Here is a 27,020-nt window from a genome sequence, read left to right on the forward strand (position 1 = left end):
CTGACAATACTGTCCACTTATGATTTGGCCTTATCAAAATCACTTCTTTGCATACATGCAAGAACATATCAATCTTGGTGAACTCTGAAGTAATATCATAAATTGGCTACTTGAAGTAATCCTATATTCTACATTTATCTTTGGAGACAACATTCTAACTGAAGGACAACAGCCCTGTGCAAGGGGGGGAAGGGGTGTTGAGTATTTCTTTAAAAGGTCCATCCTAGTTAGAATATTTATTGTAATTATTCCATATGGAAAAGAGACAATACATCAAATAAACAAAATCTATTATCAAGATGAGTTAACATAATATGAAAGCAATATGTTTTTACAGTTATCAAGTCTAAGAATACAGACTTAAGACGAAAAGGGGGAGTCACGTGGTGGTAGCGCAGCGGGTTATGTGCACATGGTGCAAAGTGCAGGACTGGCGTAAGGATCCTGGTTCCAGCCCCCTGCTCCCCACCTGCAGGGGAGTCGCTTCACAGGCAGTGAAGCAGGTCTGCAGGTGTCTATCTTTCTCCCCCACCCCCGTCTTCCCCTCCTCTCTCCATTTCTCTCTGTCCTATCCAACAAGGACAACAGCAACTACAACAACAACAACAACAAAAAAAAAAAACAAGGGCAACAAAAGGAGGAAAATAAAAAATAAAATAAAATAAAATAAAATAAAAAGGAGAAAAGGGGCAGTGGATGACACTCAGAAGTACCAGGTGAGACTTGTGGAGAGAAGGCAGGACCATAGAAAAAAATGGGCAAGTATATATGAATATAGTTACAGAAATAGTCATAGGGCACAGGTAGATAGCACAATGTTTTTGCAAAGAGACTCTCATGCCAGAGGCTCCAAAGTCCCAGGTTCAATGCTCCACACCACCATAAGCCAGAGCTGAGAAGGCCTCTACTTTAAAGAGGAAGCAAGGAAGGAAGGAAGGAAGGAAGGAAGGAAGGAAGGAAGGAAGGAAGGAAGGAAGGAAGGGAGAGAGGGAGGGAGGGAGGGAGGGAGGGAGGCGGGCGGGCGTAATAGCCAACATATCAACACATATCTTTGATCTTGTGAGAATTAATGCTATTTCCAATGGAGGCATAATGGGGAAACAACTCTGGTGGTGGGAAAGGTGTCTCCTGTCATCTTACTGATTTTGTAAATCAGTAGTAAATCACTAATTAAAAATTTAAAAGAATACAGATTTATGATATATTAAATGCACAAGCTCTTCCATGATGGTTATCTTTGGGAGGTGGGAGGGTAGGATACAGAACTTTGGTGATGGATGTGGTGTGGAGCTATACACTATAATCTTACAATCTTGTCAAACTTATCACAAAAAGAAAAAATTGAAAACAATCTCCTATAAACAAGGAAAGAATTCATTAAAGCAAGTATGTCATAAGACTTGTAAACAAATTGTGAAAATATGGAAATGAAATAAAACAAATCTTTATTAGTATTTTATGATATATAGATCGGGCAATCAAGACCAGAGCACTGTTCAGGTCTGGCCTAAGGCAGTGCTAGAGATGGGATATACAACCTTTGGAGACTCGGACATGCAAGTTTTGGGCTCTAACTTATCTCCTTGATCCCAAACAACTCAATGCTAAGATTCATAAAACATTACAGAGCTTAAAGAAATGTGGACTCTTACTAAGTAAGTGGTAAACGCATGAAATGTTACTACCTCTATCAGAAGCCAGACCTTCCACCCTCTGCAACCCACAAGGACCCTGGGTCCATGCTCCCAGAGGGATAGAGAATGGGAAAGCTATTGGGGAGGGGATGGGATATGGAGATTGGGTGGCGGGAATTGTGTGGAGTTGTACCTCCCCCCATCCTATGATTTTGTTAATGTCTCCTTTCTTAAATAAGTAAATAAATTTAAAAGAAAAGAAATGTTGACTCTTACTAAGTGGTAAATGCATGAAATGTTACTACCTCTATCCAGGCTTATGCACTGAGGCTTCTGTTTCTATTGGGCACTGCAATCTACTAGAAACCTGTTATGTTTAGGGCAGCAATTTACTTATGACCTTTACAAACTCTTTAAAAGCATTTTCAAAGTTGTGCTTTTTTAAAAAAAAAAATTTTTTTTTTATTATCTTTATTAGATAGAGACAGCCAGGAATCAGGAGAGGAGGAGGAGACAAAGACACAGCCCTGCTTCACCACTCACAAAGATTTCCCCCTGCAGGTGGGGACTGGGGACTTGAACCTAGGTCCTTGTGCATTGCACATGTGCTCTCAACCAGGTGAGCAACTACCCAGCCCCCCTAAAGTTTTTATTCTTTATTAATGAGAGGCACACAAGTCAGTAGCATTTGAGCACATGCAATGTCAGGGGTAAAACTCAGGACATCATGCTTAAAGGTCCAGAGCCTTATGCAGAGCGCCACCCCAGCAGCAGTTTTCTGTTGGTTGTTTGTTTTGTTTGTTCTTTATCTCTTTTTTTTTTCGACACCAGGGTTATCAGTAGGGCTCAGTGCCTACATGACAAATCCACCAGTCCTGGAAGCCATTTTTTCCTTTTTCTTTGATAGTATAAAAAATGAAAGGGTAAGGGAGAGGAGAGACGGACACCTGCAGTACCTGCTTCACCACTTGTGAAGTGCTCCCACCCCTTGGGTGGGGAGCAGGAACCCCATGGTAACATGTGTACTAAACCAGGTATGTCACAACAGGGTACCGCCAAACAGTTCAAATTTTATAAAAGTTCTTTATTCTCTTAAAGTGAAAATCTGGCAGTTCCAACTGACTTGAGAGTTAACCAGATTTCTGCAGCTTACAGAATATCCATCCACTTTTATTTCTTCAGGAAATATATACAGGATAAATTTATGGTATTCCTGGACACTACTACTAGTAGATTAGTTATATACGAAATACTAAAGGGGTTGTTTTAGGCTGAAAAGGCCACTGAACTGTAGTTTTTTTATGTGAAAATTACAATGTGACAGGAAGAAAAAGAAGCTATGTTGAGTAAAGAAAGACCAGTCCTGACTGTCTAACTCACTTCTAATACATGGAACAAATGCAAGTAATTCCAAGTCTATACTGATTAGCACACAATTATGAAGATAACACTTGCAACAATAAGAGAATCAACCCAAATCAAATTGCTAAAAACTAATGTGTAACCTCTAGATTAGTCTAACAAAATAACTCATTTAATTTAAAATAAGAAATATGAAATTTAAACTGATACAGTAGGAAATGTACCTCTACCAAAAAGGAAGGCAGTTATGGAAAAACAGAAAACATAAAAAACAAAATGATAGACAAATTCTACTTTGTCAGCAAACATACTAAATGAACAGGACAAAAAACAAAGCATGAGTCACTCACTATATGCTATCCAAGAGATCTTAATAACCATGATGTGAGAACAAGTTTAAAATTAACAGAAAATCTAAATGTAAACTCCTGCATGGACTTGAATTTAGTTAAAAATTTAAAAAAACATGTAACATAAAAATACTTATACCAAAACAGTAATAAAAATGTTTTGAATTTTGTCTGGGAGGTGGTGCTGTGGATATGGCATTGGACTCTCAAGTATGAGTGAGGTCCCAAGTTCAATCCCCCGATACATATGTAGCAGAGTAATGTCTGGTTCCTTCTCTTTCCTATCATTTCTCATGAATAAATAAAATAAATAAAATCTTTATAAAAAATTATATAGGGGTCAGGTGGTAGCACAGCAGACTAAGCAGACTTCGTTCAAAGGGCAAAGATCAGGGTAAAGATCCTGGTTTGAGCCTCTGGCTCCCCACCTGCAGGGGGGGTCACTTCACAGGCAGTGATGCAGGTCTGCAGGTGTCTTTTCTTTCTCTCCCCATCTTCCCCTCCTCTTGATTTCTCTCTGTCCTATCCAACAACACCATCAATGGTAACAATAATAAGAACAGCAATGGTAACAAAATGGGGAAAATGGCCTCCAGGAGCAGTAGATTCATAGTGCAGACACCTAGCTCTCGCAATAACCCTGGAGACAAAAAAAGAAATGTTTGATGGGAAAAAATTTCTACATCGGCAGTCAGGCAGTAGCGCAGCAGGTTAAGCACACACGGTGCAAAACCCAAGGGCCAGCTTAAGGATCCCTGTTCGAGCCCTCAGCTCCCCACCTGCAGGGGAGTCGCTTCACAAGTGGTGAAGCAGGTCTGCAGGTATCTGTCTTTCTTCCCCCATTTTCCCCTCCTCTCTCCATTTTTCTGTCCTATCCAAGAAGGACAATAAACTACAACAATAAAACAACAAGCGCAACAAATGGGAATAAATAAAATAAATATTTAAAAATCAAAGCTGTGGGGTACAATAACAAAACAAATCAGAGCACATAGAGCCTCAAATGCTTATATGTAGAAATAACTAAAATTATGAATAAACCATATACCTAACTTTAAAAAGGAAAAACAAATTCAGGCTAACAAAAACAAAAAAGAACCAGTTTAAAAAAAAATAATGGGGTCAGGGGATAGCACAAGGCCTAGGGTTTGAGCCACAGCACTACAAGAGACCACCATGAACAGTAGCCGTGAAGTTCTTTGGATGGGAGAGCCATGATATCTCTTCTCTTTCCTCACCTTCTCTTAACAAAGAATAAGGAAGTGAGCCAGGAAGGACACTCAAAGCTATTGTGTACACTGAAGTACTCGGTTCTTCGTCCAGAGCCAACATAAAAAGTAGCACTGATCCATTTTCTTTTTTTTTTTAATATTTTATTTTATTTATTTATTCCCTTTTGTTGCCCTTGTTGTTTTATTGTTGTAGTTATTATTGTTGTCGTCGTTGTTGGATAGGACAGAGAGAAATGGAGAGAGGAGGGGAAGACAGAGAGGAGGAGAGAAAGATAGACACCTGCAAACCTGCTTCACCGCCTGTGAAGCGACTCCCCTGCAGGTGGGGAGCCAGGGTTTGAACCGGGATCCTTATGCCGGTCCTTGTGGTTTGCGCCATTTTCTTTTTTTTATCTTTATCTGATAGAGACAGCCAGAAATTGAGAGGAAGGGGGAGACAGAGAGACACCTGCAGCCCTGCTTCACCACTTTTGAAGCTTTCCCCCTGCAGGTGGGAGCCAGGGGCTCGAACCCGGGTCCTTGTGCACTGTAACATGTGCACTCAACCAGGTGCGCCACCATCCGGCCCTGACAAAATAGAAAGTAGCGTTGATTCATTATTTAAAAAATAAATAAACCAGGGAGTGGACAGTGGCGCAGTGGGTTAGGTGCAGGTGGCGCAAAGCACAAGGACCGGCATAAGGATGCTGGTTCGAGCTCCCAGTTCCCCAGCTGCAGAGGAGTCACTTCACAAGCAGTGAGAAGCAGGTCTGCGGGTGTCTATCTTTCTCTCCGTCTTCCCTTCCTCTCTCCATTTCTCTGTCCTATCCAACAACAACGACCTGACATCAATAACAACAACGTTAAACAAGGGCAACAAAAGGGAAAATAAGTAAATATTTTTAAAAATTTACGAAAATAAAATAAACCTAAATGATAAAATTTCTAGTGAAACTAAATCACATCAAAAAATGAGTAATAAAAAGAATGTGGGGGTGGTGGTGGTGGTACACCCAGCTTAAGCATGCATTAACATGCACAAGGACCCACATTCAAGTCCCACCCTGCTTCCCACCTGCATGGGGGGGCGGGGGGGTAGGTAATAGCTTCATGAGTTGTGAAGGTTTGCAGGTGTGTCTCACTACCTATCTTCTCCCCTCTCAATTTCTATTTGTTCTATCAAACAGAAAATTTAAAAAAAAAAAAAAAAAAGGAAAGAAAAATGCTCCCCAACAGTGGATTCGCTGCGTGGGCACTGAGAGCTAGTAATAATACTGACGGCAAATTAAAGAAATAGACAACAATAATCTTAGGAAGTGATATCACTATAAATAGAAAACACTACAAGATATCAACAGTTTTGAAAACAAAAAGCTGATAAATTCTAATAAAGTAAATACAATCCAACAAAACTTACCAATAACAATTAGTATTAGGCTCAACAATTATTATAACAATATATTAAGATTCTGATATATTCAAGGTGAAAATAGTTAAATACCTTCCACAGAAAGAACACCAGACATGGATAATTTTATAGAGATGTTCTATCAAAATTTCAGTGTGTGGATTTTAATCTTTTAATATGAGCTCAAAGAATTGAACAAGAATAGCACAGATCTTAATCAAGAACTTATGAGACAATCTTTGTAAGATAAATGAATACCGGTAACTAAAGAAAACAAATGGGGAAGAGAAGGCCAATAACCACAAACTTTTCAGACTTAGTGAGAACTATGGTGGTTATGGGTGATGGGAGCACACAGGACTTTGATAGTGGGTGCAGGGATGTACATACATGTGTACTTGGGATGAAATGGTACCTCTGCAGCAATTTTCTAATTAAAAATTCTAAAAATAAATCTGTCAGGTGACTTGAGTAGATGGATCAGCTTTTAGAATGCAGAATTTACAAGCCTTGACTCTCCATCTGATCCCCAGCACTGTGTATGCTGCCTCAAAATGCGGAACTAGGTTATCATGAGAGGTTGGGAGCTGAGGAAGGGGGTTGCCAGGGTAGAGAGCTGGGTCCAGTAGTGCTTTGGTAAGAGGTAAGGTGTGGTTAACATTTTGAAGATGCAGGAAACTTTTTGAAATACAGTCACGTAAACCAAGGTTACATCAAAAATAAAACTCTTAAAAAAGAATTTCTTGTGGTCCAGAAGGTGGCGCGGTAAAACGGCTTTGGACTCTCAAGTGAGGTCCCGAGTTCAATCCCTGGCAGCACATGTGCCAGAGTGATATCTGGTTCTCTCTCCTATCTTTCTCATAAATAAAATATTAAAAAAAGAAGAAGAACTTCTAATGGAAGTTTAAGGGAAAAAATTGCTTTTAAGTATTAAAAAAGAAATATGGTCAAAAATGTATTAAAAGTTATCCAATCATGTTAAACAGGGAGAAAAATACAAAAAATTTAAAAATGTAGTATGCAACCTGTTTCTGAGACTGACAACTATCATTGAGAGGGCAGGGACATTTAACTTTGGTGATGGTGCAGTACAACTATACCCTGTCATAATCTTGTAAGCCACTATTAAATTACTAATAAAAAAACTGAGAAATTTTATTAAAAACAAAAACTTGTTTTTACTTTGTAGAGTATTTAAGGCAGAAGAACTCTGGGGTTTCCTTGTTTCTAAACAGTTTCCTGTTCATTTGTACTGGGTCTCCTGAATATAAAGTGTCATCTGTCAGACAGATTCTCATAGAAAAGGATAGCAGTTATTATCCAAAGCACAAATTGCCGTTTAATGAAATGAAATTTACCCATATGCATGAACACTTATGTTGACACAGAGCTGGTGTCTAATCTGAAAGGATAGAGATCTAAGAAAAGATTTTAACAAGTATCAATCAGTAAGCAAAGGACACTATGATGAAATGCCATCCAAAAATAGTTTGGAAGATGAGCATTTTAGTAAAACAGAATGAAGAACTAAGGAGATAAGAGATAAATACTCAATGATTCATTCTGTGGATACTTAGTATAAATATTCTGCTAACAAGTCTTTACAATGCTGCATGAGAATTAACAGTAAGATGTGTCAGATTTGCTTTTTCAGCAAAGTTCTAGAGTAGAAAGGGTAAGTAAAACCCAGTGTAATAGTGTATTTATAATGGATATGTTTCCCAACAATGTATGGGGAGGGAAAGCATTTTCTAGTAGATGTTGATTATGGTTATTATGAGACAAAAATATGCAATTTGTTTTTAGTATGGAAGTGAATATCCCATGTCTTGAATATAAGATTATATTTTAAAAATGACAACCAATGCATAATTTTTTCAAGAAAGAAACAGATCTGTCATTGCGTCAAGTTTCACTATGGAGCTAACTGAATGACTGTACAGTAATAGGATTTGCTATGTAGAGTGTAAGATGAAATGTTCAATAGCTAAATTTCTTTTTTTTTAATATTTATTTTATTTATTTATTCCCTTTTTTGCCCTTGTTGTTTTATTGTTGTAGTTATTATTGTTGTTGTCATTTTTGGATAGGACAGAGAGAAATGGAGAGAGGAGGGGAAGACAGAGGAGGAGAGAAAGAGACACCTGCAGACCTGCTTCACCGCCCGTGAAGCAATCCTCCTGCAGGTGGGGAGCTGGGGTTCGAACCGGGATCCTTATGCCAGTCCTTGTGCGTTGCACCACCTGTGCTTAACCGGCTGCGCTACAGCCCGAATCCCTAATAGCTAAATTTCAAATGCCCTCAGTTACTACTTAAAAAAAATATTTTAGATATAAGTATCCCTCCCTCTCTATCAACTTAATATGATAAATCAAACTTAAAAAGTCAAAAAGCATGAGAACTACATAATTTATATAATCAAATCTATGAAGGGTCAGCTGTATAATGCCAAAACATTTCAACTAGTCATGTCAGCACTTTTTCTATTTTTATTTTCAAGTTTAATTCTTAAACAAATGTCACACTATATGACATAAGCCAGTGTAAACAATCATTCATGGAAGCAGAAAATACAAAAGTATATACCTTAAAATGCTTAATACTTTACAAAGCTTTCAGCTATAATCACAAGCACAGAACAGAAATGTTGCAAAGGTAGAGATAGTATAATGGTTATGCAAAGGCTTCAAAGTTGCAAGTCCCTGCAGTACCAGAAGCCAGTGCTGAGCAGTGCTCTGGTGGGAAAAGAAAAAGAAAAAGGGGCCCCACACCTATGGGCATCTAATCTTTGATAAGGGGGCCCAAAGCATGAAATGGAAGAAGGAGGCTCTCTTCAGTAAATGGTGCTGGGAAAACTGGGTTGAAACATGAAGAATGAATTGAACCACTTTATCTCACCAGAAACAAAAATCAACTCCAAATGGATCAAAGACCTGGATGTTAGACCAGAAACAATCAAATACTTAGAGGAAAACATTGGTAAAACAGTTTCCCACCTACACCTCAAGGACATCTTTGATGAAATAAACCCAATTGCAAGAAAAACTAAAGCAGAAACAAACCAATGGGACTACATCAAATTGAAAAGCTTCTGCACATTCAAAGAAACTATTAAACAAACAAAGAGACCCCTCACAGAATGGGAGAAGATCTTCATATGCCATACATCAGACAAGAAACTAATCACCAAAATATATAAAGAGCTCAGCAAACTTAGCACCAAAAAAGCAAATTCAAAAATGGGCAGAGGACATGAATAAAACATTCACCTCAGAGGAGATCCAAAAGGCTTAACAAACGTATGAAAAACTGCTCTAGGTCACTGATTGTCAGAGAAATGCAAATTAAGACAACATTGAAATAATACCTCACTCCTGTAAGAATGGCATACATCAAAAAGGACAGCAGCAACAAATGCTGGAGAGGCTGTGGGGACAGAGGAACCCTTTTGCACTGCTGGTGGGAATGTAAATTGGTACAGCCTCTGTGGAGAGCAGTCTGGAAAACTCTCACAAAGCTAGACATGGACCTTCCATATGATCCAGTAATTCCTCTCCTGGGGTTATACCCCAAGGACTCCATAACACCCAACCAAAAAGAGGTGTGTACTCCTATGTTCATAGCAGCACAATTCATAATAGCTAAAACCTGGAAGCAACCCAGGTGCCCAACAACAGATAAGTGGCTGAGAAAGCTGTGGTATACATACACAATGGAATACTATATAGCTATCAAGAACAATGAACCCACCTTCTCTGACCCATCTTGGACAGAGCTAGAAGGAATTATGTTAAGTGAGCTAAGTCAGAAAGATAAAGATGAGTATGGAATGATCCCACTCATCAACAGAAGTTGAAGAAGAAGATCTGAAAGGGAAACTAAAAGCAGGACCTGACTAAATTGAAAGTAGGGCACCAAAGTAAAAACCCTGTGGTGAGGGGTAGACATGCAGCTTCCTGGGCCGGTGGGGTGGTGGGATGGGACACAGTCTTTTGGCGGTGGGAATGGTGTTTATGTACACTCCTAGTAAAGTGTAGTCATATAAATCACTAGTTAATTAATATGAGAGGGGAAAAATTAATTGTATGTCTCGAAGTTTTTAAAACACAGACTGAGTCTTTTTAATATATAGGCTGCGTATTTGATATGCGGACTCTCTCAAAGGCCTAGACCAAGTAGATCAGAAGCAACCAGTGGCACAGCTACTTACAAGATACTGGGTATTATACAGCAAACCCTAACAAAAGGACTTTTCAAAGTTAACCCAATTACCAAATAATGTGATGATAATATTAACTATCGATTGTCTATTTGAACCCTAAGACAGCAGGAACCTCACATCTCCACTACAGAGCCTATATTTCTCCCAGTCCTGGAACCTTAGGATAGGGCCCACTTTCCCGCATGCCTCTCCCAATCCATATCAAATAATATTGCATCAGCCAATTGCAACCTAACCAACACAAGGATTGCCACCTCAACATGCTTCAGCTCAGACTGTCCAGAGACTTCACGTGTGGAATGACAACCCTTCAGCTTCATTACTCAGGTGAGACCTTTCATTTCATAGCATTCTCTAATTCCATCCCAGGTGGATCACTTTCTAACAAAATCCCAAAGCCCAGATATACTCCAGGTTCTGTGAGAGAGAGCATATGTTCACACGTATCCATAAACAAGTGCAAAATATATACCTGAAAGCAGAAGTACACTAGAGTTTGCAGTGAGTACCCCCCCCCCAACACTTCCTCTCCACTATTCCAACCTTTGGGTCCATGATTGCTCAACAATGTTTGGCTCTGTATGTTAACTCTCTTTTCAGCCACCAGGTTCCAGATGCCATCAGGATGCCGGCCAGGCTTCCCTGGACTGAAGACCCCACCAATGTGTCCTGGAGCTCCGCTTCCCCAGAGACCCACCCTACTAGGGAAAGCGAGAGGCAGACTGGGAGTATGGACCGACCAGTCAATGCCCATGTTCAGCGGGGAAGAAATTACAGAAGCCAGACCTTCCACCTTCTGCAACCCACAATGACCCTGGGTCCATGCTCCCAGAGGGGTAGAGAATGGGAAAGCTATCAGGGGAGGGGATGGGATATGGAGATTGGGTGGTGGGAATTGTGTGGAGTTGTACCCCTTCTACCCTATGTTTTTGTTAATTTATCCTTTCTTAAATAAAAACTAAATTAAAAAAAGAAAAAAGAAAAAGGGGGGGAATATTTAACGGTACACCTATATTTATTTAGTCCTCTAAACAAAAGTAAGTATTTCTTCCTATACTATACCATAAAATAAAATTAAATGGGAGTTAGGCGGGTTAAGCACATGTGACGCAAAGCATAAGGACCGGCATAAGGATGCTGGTTCGAGTCCCCGGCTCCCGACCTGCAGGGTGGTAGCTTCACAAGTGGTGAAGCAGGTCTGCAGGTGTCTATCTTTCTCTCTCCCATTGTCTTCCCCTCCTCTCTCCATTTCTCTGTCCTATCTAACAATGATGACATCAATAACAATAACTAGAACAATAAAAACAAGGCAAAAAAGGGAAAATAAATAAAACTTAAAAAAAAATAAAATTACACAAGTCAATATTTATCAGAGTCTTACTTTTACCCCAAACTCATTGAAGTAAGATTAGAAAACATACACTTTGGGCTGACATGTATTTAAAAATTATACTTTCTAGAACAACTCTATTGTTATACTTCATCTCAATTATAATAACATGTTAATACTATTCTACTAACTATCCAAAGCTGACATGGTACATCCTTACTAAGGTTAAGGTCTATTAAGTTAGGTGATTCTTTAAAAACAAAAAAATTTCAGAGGGTAGATAGCATAATGGTTATGGCAAACAGACTCATGCCTGAGGCTCCAAAGTCCCAGGTTCAATCCCCCACACCACCAAAAGCCAGAGCTGAACAGTGCTCTGGTTTTAAAAAAAAAAATTAAGGACAATGGGAAAACATTAAAATATTAGCTTAAAAGGACTCTAAGGAACATCAAGTCATTTTTTAAAAAAAGCAAAAGGTAAAATGATACCAAAGCAAAATGAACATTTTTCACCATACAAGACTTAAAATAAAGGTAGCAGAAATTCTGAGATACATTTGTGAGCAAAGAATCACTTTTCTTTCTAGAGGCATATAATCAGTCTCACAATAAGTACTAAAACCCTACTTATGTTACAACCAAAACAGGCTTCAGAGACTCTGTATATCTTAATACTGAATGTTAACACTATTGTCTTAAAAAAAAATCACTTACCTTTCAAACCTAGTGTTTGCAGCTGGAAAAGCCGACCAAGTTCATAAGGCAAAACCCGTAACAAATTGTTATTTAAAAGCAATTCCCTGTTAAAAAGAAAGCATATCTCAGATCACACAAGTATCTAAAAGTGTCTATAGTGTCATAAAGTTTGCCAACTGCCATAATTGTTAACAATGCTCCAACTTATTCATTCTCTAGTATAACTTATTAATGGATTAAGAATTGCTTATGGACTTCCGGAGGCGGAGCTACGAGCAGCAGATCGCTTTCTCTCCTCTCCTCTCCTCTCCTCTCCCGGATCAACTAGGAATACCAAAGGAGACCACCCGAACCGAAACAAGACAGGACTAGAATGACCACAGAAACCCAGTAAATCACCCGTGAGTACAAACACGTGTGGCTGGTGACAGAGAGGAGAGAGGGGCCTAAGGAGAGATTAAGTGACTGCTAACAGTTCGACAGTCTGTCAGTGGAGACACCACCTCCAGTCTGCTCCACCAACAAGGGGACAGCTGAAGGGAGGAAAGGACTCCCCAGAGACTCACCAAGTACAACTCTGAGTCTCCATTGCTACTACCCTCAGAATCTGGAGCAGCAACAGGGAGGGACACCAGGGCACAGAGATCTAACCGGGAAACTCAGGAGAAGACCTATACCTCGGTGGCATAGCTAAAGGGCTGTGAAAGTCTCTTTGCATAACCACTGGATTATCTCTGCCACACCCTGCTTTATCTCTTGGTCAGGAGTCATTGATTAAGCCAAGAAGCCTATTGATAGTTTAAAAGCCCTCAGGCTACCATAGCCTACAGGGGAAAAAAAAAAAAAAGGCTTTTACACCACTGAACTCCAACTCAGGGATTGAAAAAACTGTTAACTTATATAAAATGGTTAAAACAACAAGAAAAAATAATGGAGACTCGAACCAGGACAAGAGTCCAGCTAAAAGTCCTCCAGAGGGCGAAGCACAAAACAACGAGTTCAACATCCAAACATTAGCTAAGGAAATAATAACAGGAGTGAGTAAAGAATTTGAAAAAATTGTAATCAGAACTGCAGGAACAACAAATGAGAATATGGAAGAAAATTCTAATAATCTCATGGTTATTAGAGAGCTGAAAGTTGAAATTGCTGAGCTAAGAAGGCAACTAGCTGAACAAGCTAAAACAGTATCAGAGCAGGGCAACAAAATAGATGAACTCCAGAAAGCAGTAGAGGGCAGAGAGAATAGAATCAATGAGGCTGAAGACAGAATTAGCAAGATTGAGGATGAATTAGAGACAACTAAAGAAGAAGTAAGAGATCTCAAAAAGAGATTAAGAGATGCTGAAAACAACAACAGAGTCCTATGGGATGACTTCAAAAGAAACAATATACGCATTATTGGCTTACCAGAGGAAGAAAGAGAAGGGGAGGAAGAAAGCGTTCTCCAGGCCATAATAGCTGAAAATTTCTCTAGTCTAGACAACACCAAAGACATAAAGATTCAAGAAGCCCAGAGGGTCCCAAACAGAATTAACCCAGACCTAAAGACACCAAGACATGTCATACTTAGATTGGAAAGGAATAAGGATAAAGAAAGGATCCTCAAGGCTGCAAGAGAAAAACAAAGAGTCACCTACAAAGGAAAACCCATAAGATTAGCAGCAGACTTCTCCATACAAACACTACAGGCCAGAAGAGAATGGCAAGATATCTATCGAGTGCTCAATGAGAAAGGCTTTCAGCCAAGAATACTCTATCCTGCTAGATTGTCATTCAGACTAGATGGAAGCATCAAAACCTTCTCAGACAAGCAACAGTTGAAGGAAGCAACCATCACCAAGCCTGCCTTGAAAGAAGTTCTGAAAGGTTTCCTATAAACAACCAGACCACCACAAATAGAACACATATCAAAACACTCTAAAACTCTACAAGAATGGCGTTAAAATATCTTCAATCTTTGATATCAATAAATGTGAATGGCCTGAATTCACCTATTAAAAGACACAGAGTAGGAAGATGGATCAGAAAACACAACCCAACAATATGTTGTCTACAGGAAACTCACCTAACGCAACAAGACAAACACAGACTTAAAGTGAAAGGATGGAAAACTATCATTCAAGCCAATGGCCCACAAAAAAGGGCAGGAACAGCTATTCTCATATCTGACATGATAGACTACCCTATGATCCTGCAATTCCTCTCCTGGGGATATATCCTAAGGAACACAACATATCTATCCAAAAAAAATCTGTGTACACATATGTTCTTGGCAGCACAATTTGTAATAGTCAAAACCTGGAAGCAACCCAGGTGTCCAACAACAGATGAGTGGCTGAGCAAGTTGTGGTATATATACACAATGGAATACTACTCAGCTGTAAAAAATGGTGACTTCACCGTTTTCAGCCAATCTTGGATGGACCTTGAAAAAATCATGTTGAGTGAAATAAGTCAGAAACAGAAGGATGAATATGGGATGATCTCACTCTCAGGCCGAAGTTGAAAAACAAGATTAGAAAAGAAAACACAAGTCGAACCTGAAATGGAATTGGAGTATTACACCAAAGTAAAAGACTCTGGGGTGGGTGGGTGGGTGGGGAGAATACAGGTCCATGAAAAATGATGAATGAAATAGTGGGGGTTGTATTGTTGAATGGGAATCTGGGGAATGTTATGCATGTAAAAAAAAAAAAAAGAAGTAGAAACGCAAAGCAGAAATTGACTGAGTTTGGAGTATGGCACCAAAGTAAGAAAGCAGAAGTACACTAGAGTTTGCAGTGAGTACCTCCCTAATACTTCCTCTCCACTTTTCCAAGCTTTGGGACCAGGATTGCTCAACAATTTGTTTGGCTTTGTATGTTAACTCTCTTTTCAGTCACCAGGTTCCAGGTGTCATCAGGATGCCGGCCAGACTTCCCTGGATTGAAGACACCACCAATGTGTCCTGGAGCTCAGCTTCCCCAGAGACCCATCCTACTAGGGAAAGAGAGAGGCAGACTGGGAGTATGGACCGACCAGTCAACACCCATGTTCAGCGAGGAAGCAATTACAGAAGCCAGACCTTCTACCTTCTGCAACCCTCAATGACCCTGGGTCCATGCTCCCAGAGGGATAGAGAATGGGAAAGCTATCGGGGGAGGGGGTGGGATATGGAGATTGGGCGGTGGGAATTGTGTGGAGTTGTACTCCTCCTACCCTATGGTTTTGTTAATTAATCCTTTCTTTAATAAAAAATTAAAAAAAAAAAAAAAAGAATTGCTTATGTTTCCAATATATCCACCCTTGTTTCTGTCACTCAAAATGATCAGTTACAAATCAGTGATCTTCATTCTTGCCACTTTTTTAAAGGTTATTTATTAATTTGGCAGAAATTCGGAGGGAAGGGATAGAAACAAAGGGTAAGAAATATCCATAGCACTGCTTCACTGCTGAAGTTTTTTCCCTGACAGTAGGGTCTGAAAATTTGATCCCACATCCTTGTGCATTATAATGAATACACTTAAGCAGGTGCGCCACTACCCAGTCAGTCCAGAGATATATTCTTAATAGTGAAAGATAGTAGATATATCCTATTTATTCTAATTCACAAAGTAAAAAAATTTTTAGACTTTAGAATCAAAAATTAAGTTATAATGTAAAGGGCACTCAAATTTCTATAACTGATCACAGCTGTAATAATCCAATCGACTTACAATACATGATATCTAAAACAGAACACAGACATTAAATAAAGCACAGACAGTACAGACAAAAGTCTAATTTGTGAAATGTTGAGGACGAAGAAGCAAGCCACACTCATTAAATAACCAAAAAAAAGGTTTAGTTTTTCTTGTTTTTAAAAGAATCAACAGGTTAAGAAAACTTTCATGGGAGTTTCATAATGCAGTGGGTTAGGCACACGTGGTGCAAAACCGCAAGGACCAGCCTAAGAATCCCAGTTCAGTGGTCCAGGAGGTGGCGCCGTGATAAAGCTTTGGACTCTCAAGCGTGAGGTCCGAAGTTCGATCCCTGGCAGCACATGTGTGCCAGAGTAATGTCTGGCTCTTTCTCCTATCTTTCTCATAAATAAAGTCTCTTTTAAAAAATGAATCCCAGTTCGAGCCTGCAGCTCCCCATATGCAGGGGAGTCGCTTCAAAGGTGGTGAAGCAGGTCTGCAGGTGTCTTATCTCTCCCCGTCTTCCCCTCCTCTCTTCATTTCTCTGTTCTATCTTACAAGAGCAACATCAATAACAATAACTAAAACGATAAAAAGGTCAAAAAAAGGGAAAAATATTTAAAAGAAGAAAAAAAGAAAACTTTCATGCCTGAGGCAAAGGTTCTAATTTCAATCTCCAGCACCAACATAAATAAAGCATATAGTAAGGAAAGGGTAAGAACAAGATTCTAAAACAAAAAAAAAAAAAAGTTAAAGAATTTTTTTTTAATTATTACTCAAAGTACAAGAGTAATCCTTGTTTTTCACTGGGAATATTTACATAAGCCATAATAGTCTTAACATTTTTCTTCTATGAAGAAATTTTTGAAGAGGTCTTGAACTAGAAATAAATATGACAGGACTTTATGATTTCTTTAGGGAACAATGATATAAATGTATACCCTGCCCTATTAAACAATTATTAAATAAAAGGTATTCATTTATTTAATAAATAAATTTTTATAAAGTTTTATTTAATCATATTGTGACAGGGAGGCAGCATAATGGTTACACTGAAGACTTCCATATCTGAGGCTCTGGCTCAATCCCTATCACTATAGACCAAGCTGACCAGTGCTCTGGTCAGGGTTTCTTTCTGTCTCTCTCTCATTAAAAACACAGTATTTAAAAAAAAAAAAAAATCAAGCCTTTCCCAACAACTTATGAACATTCTAAATGACAGCAGTTAACCCCTTTGAGCCTAAAGTGAGACTTAGCCCCAGTCCAATTCAAACCTGTCAGAAAAGACTACTACTACAAGCACACATTAAATTTAAAGGAAGAAATGTTTGATAGACACCAACTTAAGCACTTGCTTTACCAGTTAATATCCGGTGATTTTCTCATACACGGAAATCCTGTATGAGTAACGTCCCATAATCTTTTCATTTGGCAAATTTGGGACTAAATATAGTGAGTCATCTATCATATTTACTCACCTGAGAGACACCATGTTTCCTAGTTCTGCTGGTAAACTTCTGAGTTTATTGGATGACAGATCCAGGTAAACCAGATTATGAAGCTTGGCAATATCAGGTGGAATGCGACTAAGGTAATTGTCATTTAGGTGCAGCGCTGTCAAGTGTGTCAATGACCAAAGTGATGTACTTAAACTCCGCACTCTACCTAAAAATCAAAATAGTAAGCATTAAACTCTCAAGTCTAAGACAAACACTAAACAAGGACTAAAAAGAGGTAAAAGACTATGCAAAATTAAGGCATGTTTATATAAATACATCTTTAAGATTTTTAATTTTGTATTTAATTCCATTTGTTTGCTTCCAAAAATGCCTAGGGTCCATCTTTAATTTCAAGTCACTTTTACCTGACAACTATTCTTTCTCAAGGGCTGTCCATGTGCTAATGAGATGTGGCATAATGAGAACACTAATACTTAAGAGTTAAGAGTGATCTTATGATGTCTCAAGGAGAAAGTGTGGGATCGAACTGAGCTTCTGTAGCAGAATAGTCTCAATTGTTTTTTTCTAAGGTATGCTCCTTTAACAAAAACAATTCTGGGAATCGGGTGGTAGTGCAGGTGGCGCAAAGCATAAGGACCGCATAAATCCTGGTTGGAGCCCCCGGCTCCCCACCTGCAGGGGGGTTGCTTCACAAGCAGTAAAGCAGGTCTGCAGGTTATTAACCTTTCTCTCCCCGTCTTGCCCTTCTCTCTCCATTTCTCTGTCTTATCCAACAACAATGACCAACAATTAAAAAAACAGTTCTAATACACTGCATGAAGATAGCAAAAGGAAAGACTGATGGTAAAACACCTGGTTAACTACACAAATTACAGTTTGCAAGGACTCTGGGTTAAGTCACCTACAGAAAGGCAGCTTCAAGAGTGGTGAAGTAGTGCTGCATCGCTCTCCCTTCCCTTGTAGGGCTCTTCTCCCTCAATTTCTCAAGTCTCTATCCAAAATACGTAAATACTTTTTAAAAATAAAATAGTGCAAGGTTTATGTATTTTAAAATACTTTTAATATTTATTATTTTTAAATAAAATATATTTAATATTTATTCAGACAGAAATCAAGAGGGAAGAGAGATAGGGAGATAAGACACCTGCAGCCCAGCTTCACCACTTGTGAAGTTTTCCCCGTACAGGTGTGTGGGGGGGGGTGTGAGTAGGATCCTTGAGCACGGTAAGGTAACAGGTATACTCGACCATGTGCATCACCACATAACCCCCACAAGGTTTGTGTATATTGAGGATCTGAATTCGTCTATAAATTCAAAGTAGACTAAAGTAATTACTATGAATTAGAACAAACCTTAGATCAGCTACCAAGAAAACCTTTTATTTTTGCCTCCAGGTTTATCACTGGGGCTGGTTGCCAGCACTATGAATCCACTGCTCCTGGTGGCCATTTTTTCCATTGTTGTTGCTGTTATTGTTATTGGATAGGACAGAAATTGAGGGAAAGGGAGTCGGGCGGTAGCGCAGCAGGTTAAGCGCAGGTGGTGTGAAACTCAGGGGCTGCAGTAAGGAACCCGGTTCGAGCCCCCGGCTCCCCACCTTCAGAAAGTCCCTTCACAGGCAGTGAAGCAGGTCTGTAGGTGTCTGTCTTTCTCTCCCTCTGTCTTCCCCTCCTCTATTTCTCTGTCCTATCCAACAACGATGACATCAACAACAACAACTCCAACAATAAAAAACAAGGGAAACAAAAGGGAAAATAAATATAATTAAAAAAACTTTTAAAAAGAAAAAAGAAATTGAGGGAAAGACTGAGTTGGGGGATAGAAACTCAGACCTGTTTTTATTTATTGGATAAGAACAACCAGAAATCAAGAGGGAAGGGGGTGATAGGGAGAGAGACAGAGAGACACGTGCAGCACTGCTTCACCACTCACAAAGCTTTCCCCCTGCAGGTGGGGACCAAGGGCTTGAACCCGCATCCTTGCGCATTGCAAAAATTGTGGTGGCTCAATCAGGTGCACCACCACCTGGTGCCAAAAACCATTTTTTATATCCCATTAAGAAACCAGCTCTGGGGTGGAGGGTAAATAGCATAATGGTTATGCAAACAGACTCATGCCTGAGGCTCCAAAGTCCCAGGTTCAATCCGCCGCACCACCATAAGCCACAGCTGAACAGTGCTCTGGTTAAAAAATTAAAAATAAATATTTTAAAATAATAACAATATTCAGAAAATCTTGTTCAGAGTTTTAATTTTTATGTGTTTTGCTATAATCCTAGATAAATAAGTCTCAGCTTTTTTTAAATATTTATGTATTTATTCCCTTTTTGTTGCCCTTGTAGTCTCAGCTTTTATAAAATAAGGCATTATCCTAATTTACAAGACATTTTGTAAACTTTACAAAAATTTCCTCTAGTCTGAGACAATTTTAGTCTTGTTTTCATTTACTTGACACATTCAAAGATTGTTAGGTATTTTTATAAAGCTTCCTTTTAGACTGTTAAAGGGTTTTTGTATTTATTTATTTATTCCCCTTTGTTGCCCTTTTTATTGTAGTTGTTATTGTTATTGCTATTGTCATTGTTGGATAGGACAGAGAGAAGTGGAGAGAGATGGGGAAGACAGAGGGAAAGAAAGATCGACACCTGCAGACCTGCTTCACCGCTTGTGAGGTGACTCCCCTGCAGGTGGGGAGGAGGGGGCTCAACCCGAGATCCTTACTCGGGTCCTTGTGCTTTGCGCCATGTGCACTTAACCCACTGAGCTACCGCCTGACTCCTTCCGTTAAAAGTTTTTAAAAATCATATTCTAAAATCAAACCTTAAACATGTAATATCATGTCACATAGTTAACATATTAGCTAGAATAAACTAGATAGTGTCTGGGTTTCCTCTCCTCAGTACTGGCATGGCAGAGATTGTGGTTTTCAAAAATTAATCTGTGTGGTCCAGGAAGTGGATGATAAAAGCACTGGGCTCCCAAGCATGAGGTTCTGAGTTCAATCCCTGGCAGTTCATGTACCAGAGTTATGTCTAACTCTTTCTCTCCTATCTTTCTCATTAATAAATAAAAATCTCTTAAATTAACCTGCAATAGCTAACAAAATCTATTATATCACAGAATGTTTTTTTAACTTAGAAACTGAATTCCCAATGTCCTCAACTACAGATATCTGGCTCAAGGTATTAATATAAAGGTACAAAAAATAGGAGCATTTAGTAGCTGATATAGCCGAGTGTGAGAACTATAGCAATTCATTTTCTTGCTTAATTTAATATGTACAAGGCATATCTATTTATAGCAATATTCAATATCAAAGTCTTGCTCACTATTGCTGGATTAAGCATTCTTATTTCACTCACCCGAGATTTCTAATTCTGCCCAGTGAGATTTTTTCCCATTGGCTACCTCCTCTGCTGACATGATGGTATAAACTCTGCGAGGATCTGGAGGATCATATTTTTCCTTTGGCATCCCTATTAGTCTGTTAAAAAAAAAAAAAATTCAACAATTAATACAGCTTTGTAGAAAAAAATAGGATGTTATATTTCTTTTTCTCTCATCCCTTGCCAGGTTACCCATTTTACTACAGGTTCTCACAAGGAAAACACAGCTGTAGTATGCTACACTTGTAGGACCTCGGTGACAGATGCCCATGGAACAATGCAAACTGGCAACAATGGATTTCACAGTGAACAGTGACTGGTTCTTGATCATTTTCTCCTCCCCTTTCATTTAGGTGCCATTTTTACCAAGAGTTTTTAAAAATCGTATTATAACACATCAACTCCTAAACATGCAATGTTATATAGCATGATTATTAACACATTATGCTAGAATAAAAGATTGCACATTTGCCGATTGGATTCTGACTCGTCTAAAAGAAGCAAAGCATCCCTATTCTCCTTGATTGATATTTAGGCACAAAAAATACACACTGTAAATGTAGCAACAGTTTTCACAACTATTCAAATATGTAAGCAACTCCTGAAAATACATAAATGGTGAAACTGATATTTAAACACTATTAAACAGACAAACACTATTCAGCAACAAACGGATTGAGTTACTAATGCACACAACATAGGACATCAAATGTGAGGCCAGGTGGTAGCACAGTGGGTTAAGGACTGGTATTTAAGGATCCCAGTTCAAGCCCCCAGTTCCCCACCTGCAGGGCATCACTTCACAAGTGGTGAAGCAGGTCTGCAGGTGTCTATCTTCCTCTCATCCTGTCTTCCCCTCCTCTCTCAATTTCTGTCTATCCAACAACGATAGCAAGAACAATAAAACAAGGGCAAACAAAAGGGAAAAAGTGGCCTCCAGGAGCAGTGGATTTGTAGTGCAGGCACAAGCAATAACCCTAGAGGCAAAAAAAAGAAAAAAGAAAAAAAATCAACTGCATTGTGATAAATTAAAGACACACACTCAAAAAGCTGTATACAACACAGCTCAACATAATTAAGGCAAAGCATGACAAGAACACAGTGAATAACCTTTTAACTGATGAAAAGTTCAGTACAAAAGGATGATCAGTACAAAAGGATGACCACTTTTCTTTAAAACTAGAACACTGCTCCATTCTGGCTTGTAGTAGTGTCAAGAATTAAACCTGAGACCTCAGAGTCTTATTAGTATTGTGGTTATGCAAAGACACACATGCCTATCTCCATGGCCCAGAAGGAGTAATTGTTACAGAAAAATGACGGGGGGGGGGGGGCAGCTCTGAACTCCAATTCCATCACGATTCAGGGGGGGGGGGGGATGAGATCACTCAGAAGAGAAGGCAGGACCACAGAAAATATAAATATTCCCGGGCCCTAGTCAGAGAATCCTGGGATTCCCATACCAACATGATGGGCCTAGACCTCTAACAGATCCCTCTCTCCACTGTCACTGGTCATCTCTATCAGGAACAACATAATGGACCCCTTTGTGGGCCCCTATAGGACCTTGTTCTCAATGTGGATCAACAATGGTAGGGAATGTTCCACTCCCCAAAGGGAGGTTGGGCTCTGCCATATTGAGAAAGATGGGTCCTGAAATCAGTGCAGCCTAGAATGTCCCTAGGCCATGACCACAGAAGGCAAGCTCAGATCTACAGGGATGCAGAGGTTACACAGGCTCCTGTGACGAATATGGGTCCAAGATCAATCCATGGGGTTTACAGTTAATAGTTATATATGTTTCCCATATTTGGGAGCAACTCTTCCCTGATCAGCTTTCTAGTCCTATTTCCAACTCTGACACCACCTCCCCCCTGCATGTTAGCTGCTGGACTCAGGCAAAAATTAGTAAAGTCATGGGCTTCTTGGGATATACTTAAAATAGACCTACTAGCCTTTTCCAAAATGGAGACCAAATCTCATCTGCTATATATAGTCTTACCTTTAGATTCCTGATTAAAACTATTTGTTTATATCTTAATGGTTTTTCAGCCACCAAGTTCAGATGCTACCATGACACCAACTTGACTTCACTGGACAGATGACCTCACCAATGTACCCTGGAACCCCACCTTTCCACAGCCCTACCCTCTAGGTAAGATAAAAACAGACTGTGATCCAGGATGTGGCACAGTGGCTAGGCACTAGACTCTCATGCATGAGGTCCTGAGTTCAATCCCCAGCAGCACATGTACCAGAGTGATGTCTGATTCTTTCCCTCCTATCTTTCTCATTAATAAATAAATTAAATCTTTGAAAAAATAAAAATAGACTAGGAATATGGATTGACCTGCCAATGCCCATGTCTAGCAGAGAAGCAATTACAGAAGCCAGAACCTTCCACCTTCTGCAACTTGTAATGATCCTGGGTCTATGTTCCTAGAGGGATAACGAATAGAAAAACTTTCAAGGGAGGGGATTGGATACGGCGTTCTGGTAGTGCGAACTGTGTGTACCCTCTTATTCTATGGTCTTGTCAGTATTTCCATTTTGTAAATGAATGTTTAAAAAAGAAAATATGGGGGGGGCAGGTGGTGGCACACCTGGTTGAATGCATGTATTGCAATGCGCAAGGACCCGGGTTTGAGCCCCCCCGCCCCCCGTCCCCAACTGCAGGGGGAAAAGTTTTACGAGTGATGAAGCAGTGCTGCAGGTGTCTCTCTGTCTCTCTTCTTCTCTATCACCCCCCTCCCTCTTGATTTCTGGCTGTCTCTATCCATTAAATTAAGATTAAAAAAATTTAGGGAGTCAGGCGGTAGCGCAGCGGGTTAAGCACACATGGCGCAAAGCTGGAGTAAGGGTCCTGGTTCGAGCCCCCGGCTCCCCACCTACAGGAGGTCACTTCGCAAAGTGGTGAAGCAGGTCTGCAGGTGTCTATCTTTCTCTCATCCTCTCTGTCTTCCTCTTCTCTCTCCATTTCTCTCTGTCCTATCCAACAACAACAACAGCTATGACAACAACAACAACTACAATAAGAACAACAAGGGCAACAAAATGGGAAAAATAGCATCTAGAAGCAGTGGATTCGTAGTGCAAGCCCCAGCAATAACCCTGGAGGCAAAAAAATAAAAAAAAATTAAAGGGGATTCGGGCAGTAGTGCAGTGGGTTAAGCTGTAGGTGGCGCAAAGCACAAGGACCAGCATAAAGATCCCAGTTTGAGCCCCCTGCTCCCCACCTGCAGGGGAGTTGCTTCACAGGCACTGAAGCAGGTCTGCAGGTGTCTATCTTTCTCTCCTCTTCTCTGTCTTCCCCTCCTCTCTCCATTTCTCTGTCCTATCCAACAACAATGACAATAACTACAACAATAAAAAAAGAAAAAAGAAAATATAAATATAAGTAGGTATAGAAATAATAGTGAATCTATATTTGTGGTCTTAGGGGAACTACTGCAGTTTCCAATGAATGGAATGGAGACACAGAACTTTGGTGGGAAATGTATGGAATTATACCCATTATCTTATAGTTTTGTAAATCAATATTAAATCGCTAAAAAAATTAATAGTGATTACAATGTTGTGTGATCTCCATTTTTAAAATGTCATATAGTTTTTCAAAACCTGAGGTATACCTACAAATACAGAGGGAGGGTGGGGGAGCAGCCATAACACGTTAAGTGAAAAAGCAAGTTTTTGAAAAACAGTATATACCCTATAGTATGGAAATACTATACACAATCTGTCCATATGATCCTCTGCTCCACAACCTCATTATCCATGTTTTAAAAATGTAATCCTTTCCTGCCCCCCCCCCAAAAATGTAATCCATTGCTGGCATATTAAGCTGCAGTTTTCTGACCCTTGAGCTAGGAGATTTACATGAATTAACTTCTTAGAACCCTGATAAAACCAGTAGTAATACAACTGAGGAAACAAACTTGGAGAAATTTGAGGAACGTCATAGCCAGTAAATGACTGAAGTACAGATTTTGGTCACTTGAGTTCCTAAACATGTGCTAGTCCCACAATATCCTAGTTCTTTTTTAAAATAGTTTATTTGGGTAGAGACAAATTGAGGGGGATGAGGAGATAAAGAGGGACAGACATACACTGCAGCACTGCTTCACCACTTGTGAAGCTTTCCCCCTGCAGGTAGGGGCCTGGGGCTTGAACGTGGGTCCATGTGCATTTTAGCATGTGCTCTCAACCAGTGCGCCACCACCTGGCCCCAGAACATCCTACTCTTCACAACTTTTAGAATAAAATGGATTATGTCTTATGAAAAGTCCTTCATAATTTGTCTAATGAAAAATCAATAATCTTCTCCCAACTGTCTTCACTTTCTGAAGTATTTTAAAATAAAACCTGTTTGAACACAAAATGTGAGTGCTTAAGGTTCCAGAGGATGCAGGTTCAATCTCAGGCACCAGCTTACACTAGAACTTGTCCGTTAACTGGCATCAGTGTCTGTCCATCTTTATCTCTGTGCCTCTACCCTTTCTCGTGTGAAAAATGCCTAGGATCCAGGAGGCTGTGTAGTGGATAAGGTGTTGGACTCTTAAGCATGAGATCCTGAGTTCAGTCCCTGGAATCACATGTGCCAGAGTTGACACTCTCAGTAATTAATCAAAGGGGAGGTGGGAGGAGGAAGGAGGCAAGAGGAAAGAGAGAGAAAAAAAATGGGGGCCATGTTTGCATCATGGTTATATAAAATATTTTCATGCCTAAGGTACTAGAGGTTCAATCCCCAGCACCAATCAGCCAGAGCTGAGCAATATTATGATGAAAGAAAGAGGAAGGGAGGGAACCTGTCAACTCCCACACTTGGCATATACATAGTAAGCAATCAAAATACAACCACCAGGGTATGGAAGATGGTTCACCAAGCTAAGTGTACACTTAACCATGTGCTAGATCCTCAGAGCCTCCAGATTCACATGGAACACCATGTAATAGAGAAGCTTCTGAAATTTAACAAGAATGACAACTCGATTCAATGTGGAAAGAAGTTTCATGAGCAGGGAAAACTGTTGTGGTGTCTGTGTCTGTCTCTATCCCTGTTTCTTACCTGTATCTAAAAGAAAAGGTTCTAGTAGTACAGTCCTTGGTGGCAAGTAAAAAAAAAAAAAAACTAAAATTAAAGGATGTCAGGTAGGGAATTTAAGTTGTGTCAAATTACACAAAGGAACAAAAGCTAAAGGAGCCAGGGCAGGGAGTTATGGTAGAAGAGAGCCCCTCACCATGTGTGAGGCCCTGGGTTCACGCTCCAGTTAACACATGGGAGCCCCATGGACAGTACTGGGGGAGCTCCATGGATAATGGAGTGGTGTGAAACATGACCTCTCTTTCAAAGAGATGGGGAAGGTGGGAGAGAGGGGTGAAGGAGGAAAGGAAAATTATTGAGTGGGAGGCTGCTCAGCAGTATCACACATGCATGAGCCCCAGCGTAGCCCCCATAGCCATATCGCCCCCCCTCAGCTGTACCCCCCCATAGTATTAAAAATGGGCATTTGGGGTGGGCAGTAGCGCAGTGAGTTAAGCGCACATGGCGCAAAGCGCAAGGGACCAGCTTAAGGATCCCGGTTCGAGCCCCCAGCTCCCCACCTGCAGGGGAGTTACTTCACAGGCAGTGAAGCAGGTCTACAGGTGTCTATCTTTCTCTCCCCCTCTCTGTCTTCCCCTCCTCTCTCCATTTCTCTCTGTCCTAACCAACAACAAACAACATCAACAATGGCAATAATAATAACCACCATGAGGCTACAACAAGGGCAACAAAAGGGGGAAAATAGCCTCCAGGAGCGGTGGATTCATGGTGCAGGCACCAAGCCCAGCAATTACCCTGGAGGAAAACAAAAATGGGCATTTGGGAGAAAGTTACAGTAATACTTTTCCTTCCTTCTCCAAACCCACAAAGATCAAGTCAAATTCTAGCATCTATATCCCTAAAGATTACATACATACTCCAATGTAGAACTTTTTAAAGTCTGTTTTTGGGGTCAGGTGGCACACCTGGTTAAGTGCACACATTACAGTGCACAAGGAACCCAGGTTCAAGCCTCTGGTCCCACCTGCAGGAGGAAAGCTTCAGAAGTGCTAAAGCAGGGCTGCAGATGTCTGTCTCTTTCCTCTCACTCACCTTTCAGTGTCTCTATCCAATAATAAATAATAAAGTAAATAAGAATTTAAAAAAGAAAGTCTGTTTTCACTTGTTTGCTATTTATCCAGGCTTAAATCCCCAAAGTAAATAGTATAGGGATCAACAGACCCTGCTTTAAATATATTTAAAACTCGCAGTAGAACAT

At 39.9% G+C, this 27,020-nt stretch overlaps 1 protein-coding gene across 2 annotated transcripts in view; it reads right to left on the reverse strand.

Moving 5' to 3' along the window:
• The window catches only part of CNOT6L (CCR4-NOT transcription complex subunit 6 like), a 74,422-nt gene that overhangs the window by 35,988 nt on the left and 11,414 nt on the right, over positions 1 to 27,020 (reverse strand). For both annotated transcript variants that reach the window (XM_060187911.1, XM_060187912.1), the window contains exons 2-4: positions 20,698 to 20,819; positions 17,354 to 17,540; positions 12,232 to 12,317 (exon numbers count right to left, since the gene is read on the reverse strand). In XM_060187911.1, coding sequence (XP_060043894.1) covers positions 12,232 to 12,317; positions 17,354 to 17,540; positions 20,698 to 20,809 — 385 coding nt within the window. In that variant the 5' untranslated portion in view covers positions 20,810 to 20,819. The remainder of the gene's footprint in view (positions 1 to 12,231; positions 12,318 to 17,353; positions 17,541 to 20,697; positions 20,820 to 27,020) is intronic.

Source organism: Erinaceus europaeus, chromosome 3 (genome assembly GCF_950295315.1).
Source record: "Erinaceus europaeus chromosome 3, mEriEur2.1, whole genome shotgun sequence".
NCBI classification, from domain to species: Eukaryota; Metazoa; Chordata; class Mammalia; order Eulipotyphla; family Erinaceidae; genus Erinaceus; species Erinaceus europaeus.